Below are 19,429 nucleotides of genomic sequence, written 5' to 3'. Positions count from 1 at the left end.
TTCCATAAACCCATGATGATTTGTATTAATTACATTACCTTCCTTTAATTCTTGATTAATCAAGTCCTGTATCACCGGCTCCATTATCTTTCCTGGGATCAGTGTCAGGCTGACAGGCCTATAACGACCCAGGTCATTCCGCTTGCCTTTTTTTAAAATTGGCACAATATTAGCTTGCTTCCAGTCTCCTGGAACTTCCCCAGTGCTCCAGGACTTACTGAGAACCAGCATTTAGTGGTCCAGGAATCTCTTTAAAAATCTTGGTTGCAAGTTATCTGAGCCTGCTGATTTAAAAATGCCTAACTTCACTAGCTTCTGTTAACATCCTCCAGAGACACTAGTGGACTGGAATTATCACCATATGATGAGACTGTATAATCTGTCCTCCTTAAATACAGAACAGAAATATTTATTGAACACTTCTGCCTTTTCTGATTACTGATGATTCTACCATTTCCAGCTAGTAATGGACCAATACCATTGTCACGATTGCTTTTGTTCCTAATATATTTTTAAAACTCCTTCTTAATTCTGCTGGCTATAGATTTCCTCGTGTCCATTTGCTTCCATTATACATTTTCTACAATTCCCAACTTGTGACTTGTCCCTATCCACTCCCGCCTTTCTTTCATTTGTTACACATTTATTTTTTATAGCTGCCTTCCTTTCCCCGCTAAACAAAGTCAGTTTAATAAGTACATCCTTCTTCCTTGCTTGCATCTTTTTGGGCATCTAGTAAGGTGTTCTTAAATGTTTCCCAATTATCACTTACATTTTTCTGCTTAAATCATCCCTCCCAGCTTATTTGGCTCAATTGTTTTTGGCTTTGTGAAACTGGCCTTATTAAAGTAGCACATGTATCTATATTACTGGTCTAGACTTTATTTGGACTGCACATAAGTCATAATCACTTGTACCTAAGCTATCATTAATTTTTAGTTCTGTGGTCAGTTTCTCTATTAGACTTCATCTTAACCGATAAAGAATTCCCTGTATTGGCTGCAACACCTTTTGAGTTAGGAAATTTCCCAGTATGGGAGGAACAGTGTGGGATGAGGTGACCTCATTCTCCTGGGGAGCAGCTGTCTGCATGGGGGAGAAAATACACCACCATGAGCACAGGGCCTGGGTCAGGCACCCACTGCTTCAGTCAAGAGCAGGCAGTGCTCATGCCCTGTATAAACTCTGCTCTACCCTAAAACAGCCTGGCTAGTGCACCATGCAGGAATGTGAAGAGCATTAAAGAAACCAAGTGTAACGGCTTCTGCAGAAGTGATGGAGCAGGGTTTGGGATACAGAGGGCAGAGACACACCCAGGCTGCCCAGGAACACAGTGCAGGCATTTCACACGCATCTCCACCCTAGGAATCTGCCTTGGGGCAGGAGGAAGGTCATTCTAATGCACACAGAATCCATTTATTTTGAACAAGGGACAGCAACTTCAGAGCTAGAAGATGAGGCAGCAATAAGCCCCCCACTCCCCCCTGTGCCTTTCATGGATTTGAAACATCCCACGACTGCTGACTCTTCTGTTCCATGCCACAAGGTCCCCATTCAGTGCATCTGGTGATTCGTTTCAAACGCGGCCGGGGTAAGGAACATGGTGTGAGGAAACTGCAGTAGGCACAGGGACCCAATGGACCAAAGCCAAACACACCTGTCGACAAATTAATAACCCATAGGGGAGGAAAAGTCCTGCAGGGTAAGGATCCCAGTCTAAGTGAAAGCCTCCTGACTACAGTCCTCCAAGCTCCCCTTCCATGGTCCGCACCATCACATACAGTTCAGCCAAGCCCACCACTGAGGCCACGATCACAGCCGACAGCACACGCTGGGGGGACAAGAAGAAATAAGGGAGGTTTAAGTGACGCTGCTGAAGCATTCCAATCAGCCTCCCGTTCTCAGTGGAAATGGCATTCCTGACCTTTCCGTCCAATGTGCTCTGAACACACCAAAGGAGGCTCAGGATGGAAAAAACAAACATGGAAACTGTGAAGTCCCAGCTCACACTCACCGCTGCCATTTCTGTGAAGATGTACTGGCTGCCCAGGTATGTGCAGGCAAATGCAGCCACCACTGTGACAATGAAGTTGAATATGGTGATGACCACGGCTTTCATGGACCTAACTGCCGATGGAAGGGAGGGAGGAGAGATGTCAGCAAAAGCATTTGCAGGTAAAAGCTGTTTGTCATTAGCATGCAATGTAAGAGGGCTTGGGGTAAGCTATAGTACCTCTAACTGAACCTGCCAGTACCTTCCCTATTGTTAAGATAGAAAAATACTCAAGAATAAATACACCTGGTAGCTTTTGAAAAAACTTGTTTCTTTTGAAGAAGCAATTTCTATATAAAACACTAACAAATTCACCCTCTGCCTGCATTGCTGGGCCCGCAAACTGCAGCAGGGGGACAGCATAAGCCGGAGAGACGCAAGCTGGAAACAGGAAGTTTCACTGGGCAGGCTATCTAGGTCACAGCTGGCAGACATCTCTTCTTTAGGCACCAAGGTCTCCCCTTCTGATCCAAACTCCCAACCCTGAGGCTTTTCAAAGTCCTTCAAACTCTGACATGCTGTATAATCGTCCCCCGTAGTTATTTAATGTATAAATAGGGACTGTCCCTTATTTCAAATTAAACCCATCTAGTGAAATACAGCCTGCTAGGCAGAGAGGGGTGGGGCTGTTCTGTCTTTGAGGATGAGTAGATGGCAATTGATTTAATTCTCACAATTGGCTTTCTGCTTGCTGGGCATACGCTGTCTGTTTCTTCCTATGTTGATACAACTCACCTTGCCTTCCCAAGTCAGCCAGAGCCCCGTACCGGTTCAGTTCCTAAGAGGAGAAGAACAGGGTTATAAAAACCTTATTCCACCCTAGGTGTCAATTCTATAGTTGAGACAATTCCAGTAGAGCATCCTGCACTGCTTCCCCACTGAGACTAGAACTATATTTGATCAACAGGCTTGTGGGTACCACCCTGATGGCTCAGGTTCCCTTGTTACAATACAGATTTGGCAGCCCTGTTTGAGGGGGAAGGCTTCCAGCACCTCTCTGTTTCTCCCTTCAGAGGCCTCGTGCTGCACTAATCCTCCCTCCTGGTGAGGGACTTTGGAGCCAACAATGATACTCTTGGATAGGCCAGTCGGGGTCCTGGGAAAGCGATAGGAGATGCTCTGCTTTTGCCTCTGAGCTAGCAAACCAAAGAGCCTGGGACCGCAAATTCATCTCTGGGCAGTGCCACCAACGAGCTGTGCTAACATTTATGGTGGTTCCACAGGGTATGGTGGAGAACAGACTGTCCAGGTTTATTTTGATCTTGTATCTTCCCTGCCTTTCTTCAGACCTGGCAGTTGATGTTTCTTGTTATCCGCTTGTATTCTTCATTGGCTAGCTTAGCCTTTATCTTCTCCAGACGGGCCACCAGCTCTGGGTTCTAAAGACAATTAATAAACAAGAGAAACTGTAATGAGAACTGAGGTGCCATTAGTTTATTCTGTACATTTCTTGGCCCATGAAAAACATCTAGTTTTAGCGTCCCTAGCTAAGAGATGGAAACAGTGTACCAACCATAGCTGTAACTAGCATTTATCCCATGCTTGTTACATACCCTTGGAGGTTTCTCTACTTCAGGGAGATAGATCTCGCTGCCTTCCAGTAGCTCATGGAGATACACAGGAGAACCTACAACACAAAGAGTTCCTATAAATGCTTTCAGTTTAGAAATGTAGGCAAAGCAGTGAAATGTAACATCCAGGTCATTCTCTGGATCTCTAGCTGTTAACATCAAGGATGCAACATGGAAATGTCTCCAAGACATTAGGTGTGTGTGTGTGTGTGAAACAGAGTTTAAAAACAACAGCTATTTTTAAACAAAACTGTTTTCATTAAGTTAATGAGAATATAAAAATCCTGACCATTCCAGGTAACAGCATCCGCTTAGTACATGAGTACTAGAGCAAAACTAGCCAGGCTAGGTTCACAGTTCCAGGGTGAATGAAAGGCAAGTAGCATTATAACTAGATTTCAAATTAGATTTGAGATCAGTTTGAGCAATGAAGGTGTTAACAAGGTAAGTGAGGAAATATTGTAAAGTGAGGGGTTTTATTTTGACTGTTTAACTTGAATTTTTACACCTTACTGTAATTTTCATTCAGCTAATTCTGAGAGAACACTTTTTGTGGATAAAATTAACTGTTGCTTTAAAGTACAACCTTTGTGAAGTCTATCATCTGAGATGGAGCCCTAAACAGTTTAGAGGAGTTAGAGATAAATACTATGCACTTGTCTAACATCTACCAGCTAAAAATTTCAATGCATTTTAAAAACAAAAACTTAGGCCACCTAATACCCTGTGAAGTTAGTATTATCCTCATTTTGCAGATGAGGAAACTAAGGGATAGATATTAAGTGATTTGCCCAAAGTGGCAGAACCATGAAAAAAGCCCAATTTGTGCCTTAAATTCTAAGGCCTGTGCCTTAATTATACAGCCATCCTTCCTGCAATAAGGAAAGAAAAACATCAGAGGTATAGACATAATGAGGAGGCTGACATACAAAAAGGGGGCTCTGGAGGCAGAAGTTGGAGAGAAGTCAGCACCAATGCTGGCCACACTGTCTGAAGGGGCAGAGGTCGATGGTTCTAGACAAGAGAAGGGAGTTAGAGACAAAAAGATCCATTTGGGCAGGTGACTCAAAATCCATGGAGGTTTTTACAGACAAGAATGGAAGGCAACTTGGAACTGGGGCCTGAAGTAACGGGGAGCAATCTGAAGATAGTACACTGGGGTCATATTTCTCTGTACATGTGAGAAAGGGAGCAGCAGCATTTTGCTGGAGAGCTGGGACTTGGGGCAACCACAGAGAAGCAAGGGATAACAGAGGTGATGGGAACCAGGAGAAGGATTTTAGCTGAGGCAGATCAAGGCTGTGGCACTCTCAGGAGATGAAAGACAGAGTCAGTTCTAGGGTTCCATTACTGGAGGGGGGAGTAGGTATTTTGGGAGCCCTGGATGTTATTTTAAAAACAAACAACCTTCCAGGAGTCCAGGGGCTAATTAAACCCCTAGAAAATCTTAGATTTTAAGAGTTTGCTAAGGCAAAATTTGGCTGCAGTGTCAGCATGTGGATTTATAATGCGTGGATGTATAATTTGTAAGAGGGGTGAAGCTACCGATCTGCCGCTGTTCCGCTGCTTCGCAGTGGATAACTTTGTCCATGTTTTGGCCTTGCGGACACTAACTTGGGGCCCCCTAGAAGACCTTTGGGGGAAGTAAGGGTACCCCTCGTGGTCCCCAGCGCCGGCCCTGGCTGCGGGCTCCGCCAGGAGAGTTCACGGCCGAGCCACAGCCCGGCGGACGCTCAGCCTCAGGCCCCGGCCGGCGCCTCTCACCCGCCTGGCGCAGGGCGCCCTGCAGCTTCCGGAGCAGGCTGAAGGGGACGAGCGGGCCGCGCCCGGCGGCCTGGGCCCCCAAAGCGGCCTGCAGCTCCGCCCGCAGCTCGCGGGGAAGCCGCCCGAGCTCCCCGCCGGCGGAGGCCGCCGCCCGCACCAGCCGCTCCCCCGCCACTATGGAGGACGCCATCTTGGACAGGCCGGGGGGTCACATGATCGCCCGCGCCGCGCGCACAGGGCGCTGGGAAGGCGGACGTTGCCGACCAGGCGGGTTCCCCCCGCGCGCTGCATTGTGGGCCGGGGGTGGTGGCCGAGCGGGGCCCTGCCGTTGTCGCCGGCGGGCGGGATGTCGGGCGGCGCGGCGCGGCGCTCCCTAGCAACGGCTCTGAGCAGGTGCCGGGCCCTGCCGCTCAGGGAGGCCCCGGGCCGCGGCCTCCGGGCGCTGTGTGCGGGGGGCCCCGGGGCCCTGCAGCCGCCCCCGCGCCGCCACCTCTCGTCCCGGTGAGGCCGGGGCCGGGGCCGGGGCCGAGGGGGTGAGGCCGGGCCGGGGCCGGGGCCGGGAGGCTCCGCGGGCGCTGCCCCGCCCGGCCTGAGCTCGCTGTGGCGTTTTTCCGCAGGAACCGGGCGGAGGGCAAAGTGCTGGAGCCCGTGGGCGTGTTCGAGGTGCCGAAGCCGCACGGCAAATACGAGACGGGCCAGGTGGGTGTCCCCGAGCGACCGGCCCCGGCCCCGGGGCGGGGACACGTTTCGGCCCGAGGGCCCCATCTGGGCACAGAAAGTGCTCAGGAAACTGGGGTGGGGCCAGAAACGAGGCGTTCAGGGAGTGGGGCGCGGGCTCCGGCTGGGGAGGAGGGGTTTGGGGTGCAGGAGGGTGCTTCAGGCTGGGATTGAGGGGTTTGGAGGGCGGGAGGGGGATCAGGGCAGGGGGTTGGGGCGTAGGGAGGGGCTCGGGGTGCAGGCTCCGGGTGTGCTCACCTCAGACGGCTCCCGGAAGCAGCGGCATGACCCTTCTCCAGCTCCTACGCGGAGGCACGGCCAGGGAGCTCTGCGCGCTGCCCCATCCACATGTATCGCCCCCACAGCTCCCCTTGGGGTACCAGAGGGGGGCCATGCCGCGGTTTCCGGGAGCTGCATGGAGCGGCCCCCGACCCTGCTCCCCAGCTGGAGCACCAGACCCCACTTGCCAGCTGGAAATCGAGGGCCAACTTAAAATGGCCATAGTTTGTCCACTCCTGCTCTAGAAGGTGAAATGATTGTTAGCACCGGTTGTTTTGCTCTGCTCATTTCCCAAGTATCGTCTCCTTTCAGCAGCAAGGGAGAGAGTTACTGGAGGTCTGAAATAACTGCTAGACCTGTCATCTCTATGCTGAGGTCTCACAAATCTTTCTCCAGTCCTGACTGACCTCACTCCATCCGAGCCCACAGGTCTGCCTGTGTCTCCCACATCTCCTGGGTGTTTAGTTGTCAATTTAAACTTAATGTGGCCAAAGCTGCATTCCCAGTTCTCTCTCATCCCAAGCCTTCTCCATTCCCTCGTTCTTCATCACCACTCTCCTCTCTGTCACCAGATCCATAAAATGGAGCATGTCTTGGATTCTTTCTTCTCCCCTGCCCCATCAATCCAGGTTCTGTCCAAATCTTGCTACTTCTCCCTGCATAATAATAATAATAAAATGCTGCCTCTTTATTGGTGTGAGGTTGTTAGCCATTTCCTTTTTTTTTTTTTTTTTTTAATGGGTTTTAATCTCTTGGCTGTGATTTGCACAGGACTGAAGTTTATGATTCCCCCTTTCAGCTGTTTCTTCACAGTGTGTTTGGATACCGAGGAATAGTCCTGTTTCCTTGGCAAGCCAGGTTGTATGATCGGGATGTTACTTCTCCTGTTCCAGAAAAGTAAGGATTTACATTTGTTCATTTGCTCCCATGCTGCTGTTCTATTTAAGTCTTTTACTGTTCTTCCTGGTCAGGGTCACTGAGGTTTTAAGAAAGAGTGAGGCAAAGCCTCAGTGACTTTTGTGTGAGCACCAAACTAGGAGAGATCGGCTCATAATAGTCTAAATTAATACCATAATAGTTTCTCTTAAGTTAAAAGATGGGAGGAAGGTTTCAGGGAATGGTGTGTGTGCTTTAGAAAACAAGTGGGTGTGGAATTGCATGTTAAGGAAAGAAACTCCTGTGGATTTAGGTGTAGGTTCCTGTATAGGTTCCTAGTGATTTGAACTGGTTGGCCTTGGCTCCAGATTTGGCAAGTTAGGTTCAGTTCAGCCTTCTCAGCGATGGAGCCTCATTGTCTTTCACCTTCCACTCCATGCAGCTAATGAACCCCGCAAATGATTCTTGTGGGACATGGATAGGACTGAGGGGTGAACACATTGAAAATAAGGGTGGAGTGAAAGCAATAACCCAGATGGGAAGACTGACTGAATAGTGAGAGACATCTCCGTCTCTGTAAATGGGGGCTATGATGCCACCGACGTGGATTTTTTTTTTGCATCTCGCATCATTTATTGCTGTATGTGTGGGTGGTGTGAATCTTGCGTTGACTGAAATGGAGTGATTGGAGATCCTGAATGTATTCAGAACCTCCTTTTCCTTTAAGAATGAACTTGTTGCTGGTAGCAACTGTTTGTACTTTATCCACACTATCAGAGACGCAACTTGATGTATGACAAAACTTCCTCCCACTCTCTGTGTCAACTTGCTGCTGGTGGGTGTAATCATATTAGTAGGGTGTAAGCTAATGAAGGGAGCTCTTGTGTTCAGAATTTGTCTCTGTTTAGGAGTGAGAGTGCAGCTGGTCATGGATCCAAAGAAGTCAAAGGCAAAACTCATACCTACTACCAGGTGCTAATAGATGCTCGGGATTGCCCACATATAGTAAGTGTCTGATAACCTTGTTCTTGACACCCAAAGATCTCTCTCTTCTGTTAACTCCTTAGATGCAGACAGCAGCTGTAATGGAAGACTGGGAGGGTGCTGTTAATGTTTTTCCTCCATGGTGGGAATGTTTGGAACAGGGGTGACTGAGTGACTGGTTCTGTTTTACCAGGTCATCATTCTGCTAAGAAAGATCATCAGAAATGTTTAACCATTACTCTTCTGAGTAGGTCCAATTTCTTCTGCCTAGGTTAACTTCTTGCCCATGCTGGAGTATGGGTTCTGTGATGTTTGTATAACACAGGCAATAGGTAGCAACAAAATTTCTTTTTAGTTGGTGTTTGAATTGTGATTTCCTCTAGGAGATGAAAACAAGAGAAATGTTTGTTCTGAGCTGAACTGGTTATATAAAATAAATGTACAACCTTGAGAGAAGAAGAATAAAACGGCTGTCCGCACACAGTGTTGTGCATTCGAAGTGCTAAATCCCCCTTATTTTCAGTCTCAGAGGTCACAGACGGAAGCAGTGACGTTCTTGGCGAATCATGACGACAGTCGAGCCCTCTATGCCATACCAGGTGAGTAAATGGCTGTTCTTAAGCTTTCTGGAGAGTGCAGATTCTCATGAGATCTGGCTAGAAGGACCGTGAGAGGTACCGTGGCTAGCATAGTCTAGTATCGGCAGTACTAGATCTACCCCTGGAATGTCTTGTCCTAGGTGCAGTTTGTCGCCTCTTGGAGAACAGTAGAGTGACTGACATGCTCAGCTCTGTTCTTCAGATATGTGGAAGAGGTGTGTTCAACTGGAGTCAGTGGCTAGGCGAGTGAGGGAACCTTGACTGTTGTTCACATACTTTGAGCTGTTGACCCCAAACCCCACTTTCTCTACTTAGCAGTAGATGTACTCAGATCCTACACCCTGCATTCCTTTCTCCCCCTTTAGTTCTAGGGCTGCTGGATCTCTGTTTCTCCTTCTGTTGTGTTCTCTACCTGAAGTCCTGGTGTGATAGTATAAACACTTCTGCAGCCACTAGTGGCTCAGGAAGAGCATTGGCTTTATGTGGGGAGAAGTATGTATCCCTTTTGAAGAAGGTAGTAAAGCAAGACTTGAAGAATTATTGCCAGGGAGTGTCCTGTAGGTTGAGGATAGTTTTGCTAGTTTAGATTTCCTCTGCCAGGCCCTCTTTCTTTACTGCTCATTAGTGCAATTTATTGCCCTGCTGAGATGCCTCCTGTGAAGCTCCCTTTGCTGATGGCATTTAATGGCTGATGTGGGCTTCTTCTCTAGGTCTAGACTACGTAAGCCATGAAGACATCCTTCCCTACAGCTCCACTGATCAGGTGCCAATTCAGCATGAGCTCTTTGAGAGGTTTCTTATGTACGACCAGACAAAAGGTAACTGCATGCCCCTCGAGCCTTGCCCTAGAGAAAGCCTCTACGGAGCCATGTGCTGCTATAAGGCACCTTCATAAGGAAAGACAGACATCTGCAGCTCATTGTCTTAGGTGCAGTGCATTGCCCATGCTGCGGTGAGTGAGAGGCTTTGTTCTAGCAGAAACATCCTTAGACAGACCTCTGTAACCATGTAAAAGCTGCTGCTCTGTCTGAGAGGTGGGAGTTCAGAAGCTTATCTGTAGCCACTTTGATAAACTGTCCTCTCTTTCCACTCCCTACAGTTCCGCCTTTTGTAGCGAGGGACACGCTGTGTGCGTGGCAGGAAAAGAATCATCCCTGGTTAGAGCTGTCTGATGTGCACCGAGAAACCACTGAGAATATCCGAGTCACCGTCATCCCCTTCTACATGGGCATGAGGGTAGGTCTGGGTCTTACCTAGCGTGGCCACCATTGTAACTCTCTCCAACCCATTTAAAACACCCCCGTCCTTTCCAAGTCCTGCTGCAGCATCTTGTTTTCGTCCTGCAACCTGGCTTCTTGTTCTAGTTGCATCCTCACTTATCATTATTCCCAGTGGCCGTGAACATGGAAACATGAGACCGAATGGTTATGGGGAACATCCCCGTCTAGGCTCTGCTAGTTGTTCGTTGAGTTCTGTGAAATGCCTTGGGCTGTTCTGGGAGAGGTGCTACTAAAGGGCAGGTGAGAATTTTCACAAATGCCTGTATCGTTAACACTCCCTGCTGTTAGTAATAGATGTAAAATGGCACCGGCACAGTGCCGCAGTGAGTTACACTTAGTCTTCCCCCTGGGGTTTGACACTCTGCTCTGGTCTACACTGGGTGGGGAATCGATGTAAGGTACACAACTTCAGCTACGAGAATAGCGTAGCTGAAGTTGACGTACCTAGATCGACTTACCGTGGTGTCTTCACGGTGGTGAGTCGACTGCCGCCGCTCCCCCGTCGACTCTGCTGCGCTGGAGTTCCGGAGTCGACAGAAGAGCGCTCGGGGATCGATTTATTTATTTATAGACTAGACGCGATAAATCAACCCCGATATCCAGCGGTAGTGTAGACCCACCCTCAGACTACTTTGCCTTCTCCCTGGGGCTGAGGAGAGTTCCCTGATTAAAGCTTTCTGGATTCAGCTGACACCCTGTACTTCCTAAAATTGATTAGGACCTGGCTGCTCGGGGTTCAGGAAGCACAATAACGAAGTTTGTGTATTAGCCAGCTGTCTCCTGGGGTGGAGAGCTGGGTATTTACACATATAGGTCAGTTTCAAAATAAACAGTGCCTCTAGGACCAGTAGGATTGTAAGGCAGCCTTGGACCACAACACGGGCAGGCCCTGATGAAAGCTAAGCTTCTGTAGAGCCGAACTGGTATGTATCCCATCTGCTAACCAACAGCATGTGGATTGGGCATCCTCTAACAGCATATAGGGTATAATGAACGTGGGTACCCACAACTGGTCAGTTCTCCAGTCACTGGTGGATCTCTGGAGCTCGTCTGTCTGAGTTACATAGATGCTCAGGCCAGTTCTACCCTGGGAATGAGGGACTAACTCATGGGTGAATTTGGAGAGCGCCTCAGTCTGTGCTGCCCTGTGTCAGTCTGGCACTGCCAAGTCAGAGTGTTGGTGCTGAGCTGAAGGGCATCAACTAAACTAGTTTATTTCTCTTGACAGGAAGCCCAGAATTCCCATGTCTATTGGGTAAGTGCCTTGTGCTTCTGTAAAACAGCCTAAGGAGGGCGTTTATTTGCTGCGGGGTGCTGGAAGCCCCACCATGGCTATGGTCAGATTTATCATGATGGGTTTTGAGGGAGGGTGGCTCTTTGCTTGTGGCATCAGCAAGTGGACCTGATACCTGGCCTATTGGCAGCTGGCTCCAGCTCCTCATGACTTGTCTCTCACCTCTCTAGTGGCGTTACTGTATCCGCTTGGAGAACCTTGACAATGAGGTGGTACAACTGCGAGAACGGCACTGGAGGATATTTAGTTTGTCTGGCACCCTGGAAACTGTCCGGGGCCGAGGAGTTGTGGGAAGGGTACGTATTGCCTGATATCTGTCCTCAGACATAGCCTCCATTTGGGGCACTCGCCCTGGGTCGATTGATCAGTATGTGGCTTAATGGGCACTTCCAGTAGGTGTGCGTGGTGAAAGAGTCATGTGTACAGTTCCTTGCAGATTGTCTGTTACTCCTGAGGGAATTCTGCACCGAAAAATTCTGCAAATTTTATTTGTCAATAAATAAATAAAGCTCCAGCATGGCAGTGGGGAGCACAAGCCACTGGCTGCATTGAAGTGGGAGATCACCCTGAAGCCCACACCACTAGTTCCAGCATCTATGCCTCACTCCCACATTCCCCTGCCCTATTCCACCCCCCCTTCTATCCCCACTACCTCTTCCCCTTACCCAGCCCCACCGTGAGCACTCACTGTTGCACAGAAGGGGAGCACGACTGGCACTAGGACCCAGGAGGTGGTGTTCAGCTGCAGAGTCAGCAGAGCCGCAGCCTCCTTCAGCTGGGCAGCTCTGCGCTTGCAGAAATGGGGCGGGCAGGAGGGCAGGGGCATGTAACCCTGTGTGCCCCCCCATGCCCCGCCTCTGTTTGGGGGCAGTTCTGCCCAAAACTGCGCCGATGGTGGTTCCCCTTTCCCCCATGGCCTCCCTTTGGTTCCCTGCTGTTTTCCACCTGCCAGAGGCGGTGGGGGCTTTATGCAGGCGCGCAGTCCTGCAGAATTGCCCCAGGAGTACTCTGTGCGGGAAGGAGCACAGCAGAAAGTGCAAGTCTGGTCAGCAGAGGGTTGTTCTAGTTCACTCAGTCTTCCAATCATCTGACTGGGGGGGGACTGAAATATGGTGTCATGCTGGTGCTACTTATTAGGTGTAGCCTTTATTATGGGGGTGGTGATGGCAAGAAGTGGAAGAGGAACAATTGCTAAGCAGCATTTTGAAGCCTGAGGAGCTCTGTTGATTTTGTTGCAAAGCAAATCTGCTAATGGTGGGCTGTGGAGAAATCTATGGGGATCTGTCTGATACAGTGGGGTCTCTGTGTCCCCTCAGGAGCCAGTCTTATCCAAAGAGCAGCCAGCATTTCAGTACAGCAGCCATGTCTCACTGCAGGCATCCAGTGGTCACATGTGGTAAGAAACCTTCACTATTGTGGTAATGCAGAGTTCCCAGTTGGAGATTAGGACCCCCCTGGGACAGTCTGTGTCCCAGAGAGCTCACAGTCTGGTGTTCTGACAGGAATTAACAGCTGGGCGGTGTGGACAAGGCAACTAAAGGTGGGTGCCCATGTGCATAAACTAGGCTGTAGTGATAGTCCCATATTGACTCCAGGAACCCCTGCTGCTCATGAGCCTTGGCAGAGGCTCCAAACTGGTTCCTCCTCCTCCTCCTCAAGTTTCTCCCTTGCGAAGGAGCTGGGCCCTTTCCACATTATCTTCTTATATGCTCCACTCCCCAGCATGTTCCCTCTTGAGTACCAGAGGCAGGTCTGTATTGGCCACACAGCTCTTGTGCCCTAGGGCCTTCACTAGCATTTTCTCCAGTGGGTTCTGCTAAAGGAAGTGCAGTGACTTTCTCCCAGAGTCTGAAATTCAGTGCCCAAAGGCCTGACGCTTGGGATTGTTCCGGTTTATGTAGTCCCATGTACTGCAGTAGCATTGAAAGCTAACCACTCCTTCATTAAATCCCTAAGTGTGCACTTGTGATGTGGATGCTCAATGCCCTACTAGGAGAGGTGTCACACGACACCTCTCTTCCCCACCTTTGAGCATACCTTTCTCAGAAGCTGGGGGCTGCTTTGCAAACACTTTTATCTGAGCTGGAATATGTACTACAGCAGATCTGCCCCTTCAGGGTGAGCTCTTGCTAACTCAGGCTTTCACCGTGCATGGTTGGGTGTTCCTGACTAGTTGAATGACAGCTCCCCTGGGCGTACAATGCAGCTCATTGTAGTGCTCTCCCTTCCCAAACAGTCTGAAAGGAAAGACGGGCTCCAGAGCTAGAAAGCCATTCCAGTAAAGGGGGAGGAAGGGGCTGGAATCCCCAAATCGCCAATCCACATGGCTTCCTTTCTAGTAGATGGTCTTCTTGGGTGATGAAGAATCCGACTCGGAACTATTGTTTTACTTCTCAAGACGCCTCCCTGTTAGGTCACATCCTGCATTACACAAGGCAGTTTGCTTTCCTGAGACAGTGGGAGACCTGCTGGGGAGTTGATTTGTCTAACTTGTGTATGGAAATGTGTGTTCAATGCTTAATCTTCCCCTTGTGAAATCGTGAAGCAGAAACTTCAGCTTCCAAACTACCTGTGATTGGCCTTTAAGGACTGATCCCAGGTTGCTGAGCCATCGGGGCTTCTGCTGGTAAATAAGAATGTGAATTTGACCTATTTGCAAACTAAACTCAGATGGCCTAACCTAGCCTATCTCCGGCCTGGACTGAGGAAAGCATTGTCCGAGCTATCTGGGGGTGGCCTTCAGCCTCTTCCCCTCTATCTCCCCGTGGGGTGCCTTGTATTACAGCATGGTCTGCTCTGTGCTGGGCTAACCGCCTTGTCATAAGTGAGTCACATGGCCCGGAGATGCTTTCCTGTCGGTGGGAAGATCCTGCAAAGGCAGGCCCCGGCAACAGCAGAGTGCAGAAGGTCCCTTTTCCCCCGGAGCTGCCATTCCATTGCTGTAAGAGGGCGTGGTGATGCATTGGTCTCAGTCTGGTCTCTGACTTTGTTTTGCAGGGGTACTTTTCGGTTTGAGAGGCCTGATGGCTCCCACTTTGATGTCCGAATCCCTCCCTTCTCATTGGAAAGCAATAAAGATGAGAAGACGCCTCCCTCTGGCCTTCACTGGTAGAGCAGTCTAAGCACGGTACCCCAGGAGAACAGTCGTGCATTGCAGACCTCTGCTTCCCACCCTCCTGCAGCCAGGGATATGGAACTTTTCAATATTTTAAACCATTTTGTTTTAACCATTGCTAAAGGGGCGTTTTTGAACTTTAACACTGACTCTTTCAGGCTATTTGCAAGCATCATAAGCTGTATTAGTGGATCCTTTCTTCCCCCTGGTGCTGGCTGGTGCCCAAGCTTGGGGGGTTTAGAACTGTGCTGCTGTGGAAGATGGGCCCACTCAGCCGGGCTGGGCCCTTTCCAAATGTGTTTGAATTCTCTGGGATGTGAGGTTTCTCTTTAATAAACTGGCCCTTCTAGTTGTAGCCCATCTTCCTTTGTACACCAAGGCATTGGTCTCACGGCCAGCTTGCCCCAGTCTGTGCAAAGCTCCATCAGTCCAAACCTCTGTGCCTGAGGAGGAGTGAGCTGGCTGTGTCATGTCAGTAAGGTGCTGCCACCCTTGGAATGCAAACGCTTCACTGGGTTTAGCAAACGCCTGCTGGAGAAGCTTGTTAGCCAGTGCGTGGGGTGCACCATTTGGAGCAGTGTTGCTTGCCAGGCTCTGCCCTGAATTGCTGCCAATGGGTGCTAACCAAATGGGTGCAAAGGGTGAACAGCATTGAGCCCTAAATCCAGCTGTTTCTGGGTGGGGATAATGATCAGGGCGGGTCCGTGCACAGGGAAATCGGAGCAGTAGTTTTCAGACACTGCTGAGACCTGGAGTGCCGAGTTGCAGTCAGATAAGAAGAAGTCTTCCCTCCTTGCACCCTTGCCAATGGGAAACCTGCATGTGCAGAAAGTGTGTATGTAGCCCCCCTTTTCCCCCCCCCATCAGGTGATGGTTTGAGTTCGGCCATGCCCCCAGACGTTCCCTCTCCTCTGCTGTCCCTCTCTCTGTGGAGTCTGAAGAGCAGTATAAATAACCTCCCTAGACGGAATAGGAGAGACTCGCTCTGCACCCGCGGATGAATAGGTACGTGTGCGGTGGATAGACAGAAACACACACAATTTAAATAGCAGTGGTTACCTGGCATCGATCCCTTCATCTCCTCGTTTCCCTGGCACTGAATGTGGAACCTGCAACCTGTGTAGTGCTTAGAGAGTTAAAAGATAAAAGCTGTGGGGGTTGTCTTTGCTATGGCTATAACTGATAAGGGGATTGCTCTGGGTGTCGACTGTTCCCACATGTCAGTGTGGGCGTGGGAAGCTGGCTTCATCCTTCTTATCCCTATTGCTAAATTCGGCTGGGAGAGAGCAAGGGCCTGAGTGTTGGGAACAGCCTTTCTGCAGTACGCACAGCTTACAGTGCCAAGAGCCTTGCTCTTTGACGTAACTGCCCAGTCTAGAGATGAGTAGCAGCTGCCCTGCTTTGGCCTTGGGTTGCTGACTTCTACGTGGCAGGCAGGCAGGTTCTTCCTGCCAGTTTTTCCAGCCACATCTCTTGTTGCCTGTGTTTCTGGGTGCCAGTGCACCTGACATCGTCGATAAGGGCTACAGGGATTGTCTCCTCGAGGAGGGATGTGGTGCTAGAGAGGCAAACTGGCATTGTCAGATGCTGGGTGTAGCAGGCCCTTGCTGCTAATCCACTTGGGCTGGTGACTCCGGGTGTGTGCTTGCCAGGTGCTGTGCCGCAAGGACAGTCAGTAGCTGGGTCCCCTTAGGCCCAGCAGTGCGTGAGCATTCCTGGCTGGATGATTGCTGACCGTAACCAGTGTGATCAGCGCACTCAGGAATGAATCCGTTTGGGGGAAAGCAGCCCATAGAAGCTGGGAATGTGTCCAGTTAAGCTGCCCAACGACATAGACAGCCGATCGAGGGAGGGAGCATCAGAGCCATTCCTCTTCTGCAGTGACTGGGGCTGCTTCTTGGATCTAATGCTAAAAGACAGGCATGATTGGCAGGGATACAAGTTGGGGATGGGGGAATAGTCTCCTACCTGTGTTGGTTTCTTGTTGGCTTATTCCAGTGAGACGACGTAGGCAAAACATGACCGAGTCTGGAAAGTTGCTGCTTGTATGGCTTTCCCACAGGCCGGCTTTACTTTGTCATGTACATAGCTGTACACATCAATGATGAATAAAGTGTTGAAGTAACTGATGTGAGCTGTGGCTCTGATTTTCCCAGATGTGCCCCTGGGCCCCAGCCTTTCCCCCTCCCCATTTCACTCTGATTCCTTCAGCAGGGTGGGCCCTAAAAACCAAAAATTTGTCGTACCCTTGGTGCGGCAAGTACTTAACAGCGGCTCTACTTGGTAAGCTGGGCATTCATTAAGAGGCTGCGGCTGTGTCTGACTCCAGATCAAATTTGTTCCGTTTACAAGTGCAATGATTTCTTTCTAACTGCCAGCTCTGAACGGTCCACCTGGAATCTGAAAGACCAGCTGGGTCTCCATCTTGTGTGCCAACACCAGCAGTAAAGGTTCTTCCAGCCAACTCTGTCCTCAGGGGATACCTCTTGCCTTAGGTTGGAATCACTAAATGGGGTTAGATGTGGGGTCCATCTAGCCCAACGTCCTGCCTCTGACACTAGCCAGCACCAACTGCTTCAAAGGAAGATGCAAAAAATCCTGCAGAAGGCTATTATGGAATAACGTGTCCCTCAAGGGGCAGTTTTCCTGGCCCCTGCTAGAGAGTGAAAGAGGAGGGTTTATGGCCATCTTACAAAAGGGGCATCCTGCCTATGAAACCATGGCTGTGCTCATTATCTAGGTGAATGTCTCATCCTTCTTTGAATCCCACTAAGCAACTGGCCTCTACGAAATCTCGTAGTAATGCGACCCATGAGTTAACTGTTCCTTCAGAGACTTTCAGCTTTGCAAGCAATGTTGTTGGACTGGAATCTGCTCTGAGAGCTGCGCTGGCACCATGAGCTAGCAGGAGTGATAATCAGTTAACACTTTGTCACTAGGATGAATTGCCCTGGCCCTGATGCACCCCAGAGAGCTGCTGAGGATTGAAGAACCATTTTCACAAGTAGAAACCCACTTTTCTAAGCTGAGCAGTACTTTAAAGATGCTGTGGCTAGGTCCTTCGCTGCGAGACAAAGGAAATGTCTGCCTCTGAGATGGAATGCACGTTTGAAAGGCAGAGAAGAAAATGCCCTTTTCTATGGCATCGCCAAATCCTTAGTTTCTGAATTAGAGGGACAAGCTGCCAGCCACTGACGAAGAGCTGGGCTTGGGTCACAAACGAGACTCCTGCCCATTCAAACCGATGCTCTACAGGCAGAGGCTGCAGAAGCTGAACCCAACAAATCAGAAAGCCCAGCCCCACTTCAGTCCAATGGCTGAATTTCCCTACAGCAGCAGGGCTGTTGTCAGGTGACCAAAGTACTGTGAAACCACAGATCTCCTGCTTCTCACCATGATGAAAGCAAGCTGGTGAAATGCCTGTGGGTAGCCAGGTGTAAGAATGAGCAGACACCCCCAAGGAGAGGGCACCCAAATCCCCTAGGCCAGTCACAGAAGGGGCAAGTGAGTCACTGCATTCCAATGTAGTTTGTCTCTGGAATAGGCTGCCTCTTCTATTCAGCTGTAAGGCCAGTATGTCCCCGTTTGGTGAGAGGGTTAGAGACAGGTGCTATGGGATTTCAGGCTCCTCTCTTTGAAATGCTCCCAGGGGCTAAGCTGGCTGGGCTGTAGGGATTGTTGTCTGGAGGTGGGGAATGGTCAACTCCCCTCCCTACCACAAAGGTCTCTGTCTTCCCCATTTCTTCTGAGGAGGGGCTCCTGGGAGCCTCAGGACTCAGTTATCTGAGCATCACTCCTGTCACCAGGCTCCTTTGCCCAGCTTTGCGCTGTGCAGTTACAGTTGATAGAAGAAAACACATTTCAGTCTATGGCCGTGTCTATATTTAAAGAGCAGAGGTAGTCATTACTGTGCGGCCCCTCCCTTCAGATGTGCTGATATGGGATGTGGCTTGTTTTTTCTCATGTATCCTCTAATAAACAATAGAGCGAATGACTTCCCAAGAGCCCTTGCCCATGCTACCCCCATCAGGGAGGGAGGGTCCCTACCGAGTGGTCTGAGTGTTCCATTCCCCTTGGGGCAATGTTGCCTCCCCAGGACTCCCTGCACTGAGTGTGAGACCCCTATCCAGGAGCTGACAGGGGAGTTATTCTTTCTATTGGGGTTCCTCTGCCTTTGTCTTTGGACAGGCAGTTCCGAGACCCTCTCCAGCAACTTGCAGTGTGTGGGGAACAGGATTTGCTGGCCAAGCCAGGGAACAGGTAGCTGTCAGGCTCATCTTCATCCAGTCAGAAGTTAGGATTGTCAGGGGTGTTGCGGGTTGTCATGTCCCCCTGTCCGTCCGTCCCCCCCCCCCGCCTCATGTGCTGTTTCCTGCCCTGGCTTCCCCCTTGTGAGATTGGACTCTGAGCAGTTCCATGCCTGGTGTCTGTTCCAAGGTGATGTGTGTTCCCGTGAGGAACTGTCTCTCCCTCCAGCTTCAGAAAACTCTCCCTGTCTGCTCCCTGCCATATGAGTGGCCAAATCTCTCTGCTTTTTCCTCTGTGCACCTGTCTTCAGCTCCTTGTTTGCTTTAGGGGTGAGGAGTCCTCTCTGGAAATAATGACAATCTTGTTTGAGGTCCACAGAATCTAGAGGCAGCTGCTTGGCGTTCCCACTAAATGACTCATCTGTCCTGTTTCGAACACAGAGCCTTGGCCTGGGCTAAGAGAATAAAATCCAAGGGCAGGTAAAACATGGGAATCTCTGCGGGATGGTTGTGTTTCTGAGTAATGCCTGGGTATAGAAACCAGGGCGTGCACTTCTGAAGTGAAAGAGGAAAGTAATGTCATATAGAGAAGGCAGAGGAGGGGGGCACTGAATCATGGCTGCCAGGCTCCCATACACAGCTGTGGCTAA

The 19,429-nt window shown here is 49.9% G+C and overlaps 2 protein-coding genes across 3 annotated transcripts; one reads left to right on the top strand and one right to left on the bottom strand.

Moving 5' to 3' along the window:
• Positions 1 to 1,394: 1,394 nt before the first annotated feature.
• On the bottom strand, positions 1,395 to 5,621 carry VMA12 (vacuolar ATPase assembly factor VMA12). Its single transcript, XM_073315346.1, has 6 exons — positions 5,389 to 5,621; positions 3,607 to 3,680; positions 3,343 to 3,432; positions 2,789 to 2,831; positions 2,015 to 2,127; positions 1,395 to 1,831 (listed from the first exon to the last, which is right to left on the bottom strand). The coding sequence occupies exons 1-6, from the start codon at positions 5,576 to 5,578 to the stop codon at positions 1,736 to 1,738; spliced, it is 606 nt and encodes a 201-aa protein (XP_073171447.1). The 5' UTR covers positions 5,579 to 5,621; the 3' UTR covers positions 1,395 to 1,735.
• Positions 5,622 to 5,661: 40 nt separating this feature from the next.
• Positions 5,662 to 14,887, top strand: POLDIP2 (DNA polymerase delta interacting protein 2). Of its 2 annotated transcripts, none has more exons than XM_073315342.1 (11): positions 5,662 to 5,889; positions 6,006 to 6,087; positions 7,184 to 7,281; positions 8,169 to 8,265; positions 8,768 to 8,843; positions 9,554 to 9,661; positions 9,943 to 10,079; positions 11,352 to 11,378; positions 11,588 to 11,713; positions 12,734 to 12,813; positions 14,415 to 14,887. In XM_073315342.1, exons 1-11 carry the CDS (start codon positions 5,735 to 5,737, stop codon positions 14,527 to 14,529), a joined length of 1,101 nt encoding a protein of 366 aa, XP_073171443.1. In that variant the 5' UTR covers positions 5,662 to 5,734; the 3' UTR covers positions 14,530 to 14,887. The 2 variants fall into 2 exon arrangements, with proteins under 2 accessions (XP_073171443.1, XP_073171444.1); XM_073315343.1 differs by having other exon boundaries at positions 5,663 to 5,781.
• The last annotated feature ends 4,542 nt before the right edge of the window (positions 14,888 to 19,429 follow it).

The sequence above is a fragment of the Lepidochelys kempii genome, chromosome 17, assembly GCF_965140265.1.
Source record: "Lepidochelys kempii isolate rLepKem1 chromosome 17, rLepKem1.hap2, whole genome shotgun sequence".
Classification (NCBI taxonomy): Eukaryota; Metazoa; Chordata; order Testudines; family Cheloniidae; genus Lepidochelys; species Lepidochelys kempii.
The sequence above is the reverse complement of the archived record's forward strand: the minus strand, read 5'-3'. Positions and strand labels throughout refer to the sequence as shown.

Excerpts from the sequence above, each read along its gene's own strand:
- VMA12 (XM_073315346.1), bottom strand. The coding sequence starts at position 5,578 with ATGGCGTCCTCCATAGTGGCGGGGGAGCGGCTGGTGCGGGCGGCGGCC. Across the intron at positions 3,681-5,388 it reads GGGCGCCCTGCGCCAGGCGG|GTTCTCCTGTGTATCTCCAT; the intron begins GTGAGAGGCGCC and ends TTTGTGTTGTAG. Across the intron at positions 2,832-3,342 it reads CAAGAAACATCAACTGCCAG|GAACTGAACCGGTACGGGGC; the intron begins GTCTGAAGAAAG and ends TTCTCCTCTTAG.
- POLDIP2 (XM_073315342.1), top strand. The coding sequence starts at position 5,735 with ATGTCGGGCGGCGCGGCGCGGCGCTCCCTAGCAACGGCTCTGAGCAGG. Across the intron at positions 7,282-8,168 it reads ACTTCTCCTGTTCCAGAAAA|GAGTGAGAGTGCAGCTGGTC; the intron begins GTAAGGATTTAC and ends GTCTCTGTTTAG. Across the intron at positions 11,714-12,733 it reads GCCGAGGAGTTGTGGGAAGG|GAGCCAGTCTTATCCAAAGA; the intron begins GTACGTATTGCC and ends GTGTCCCCTCAG.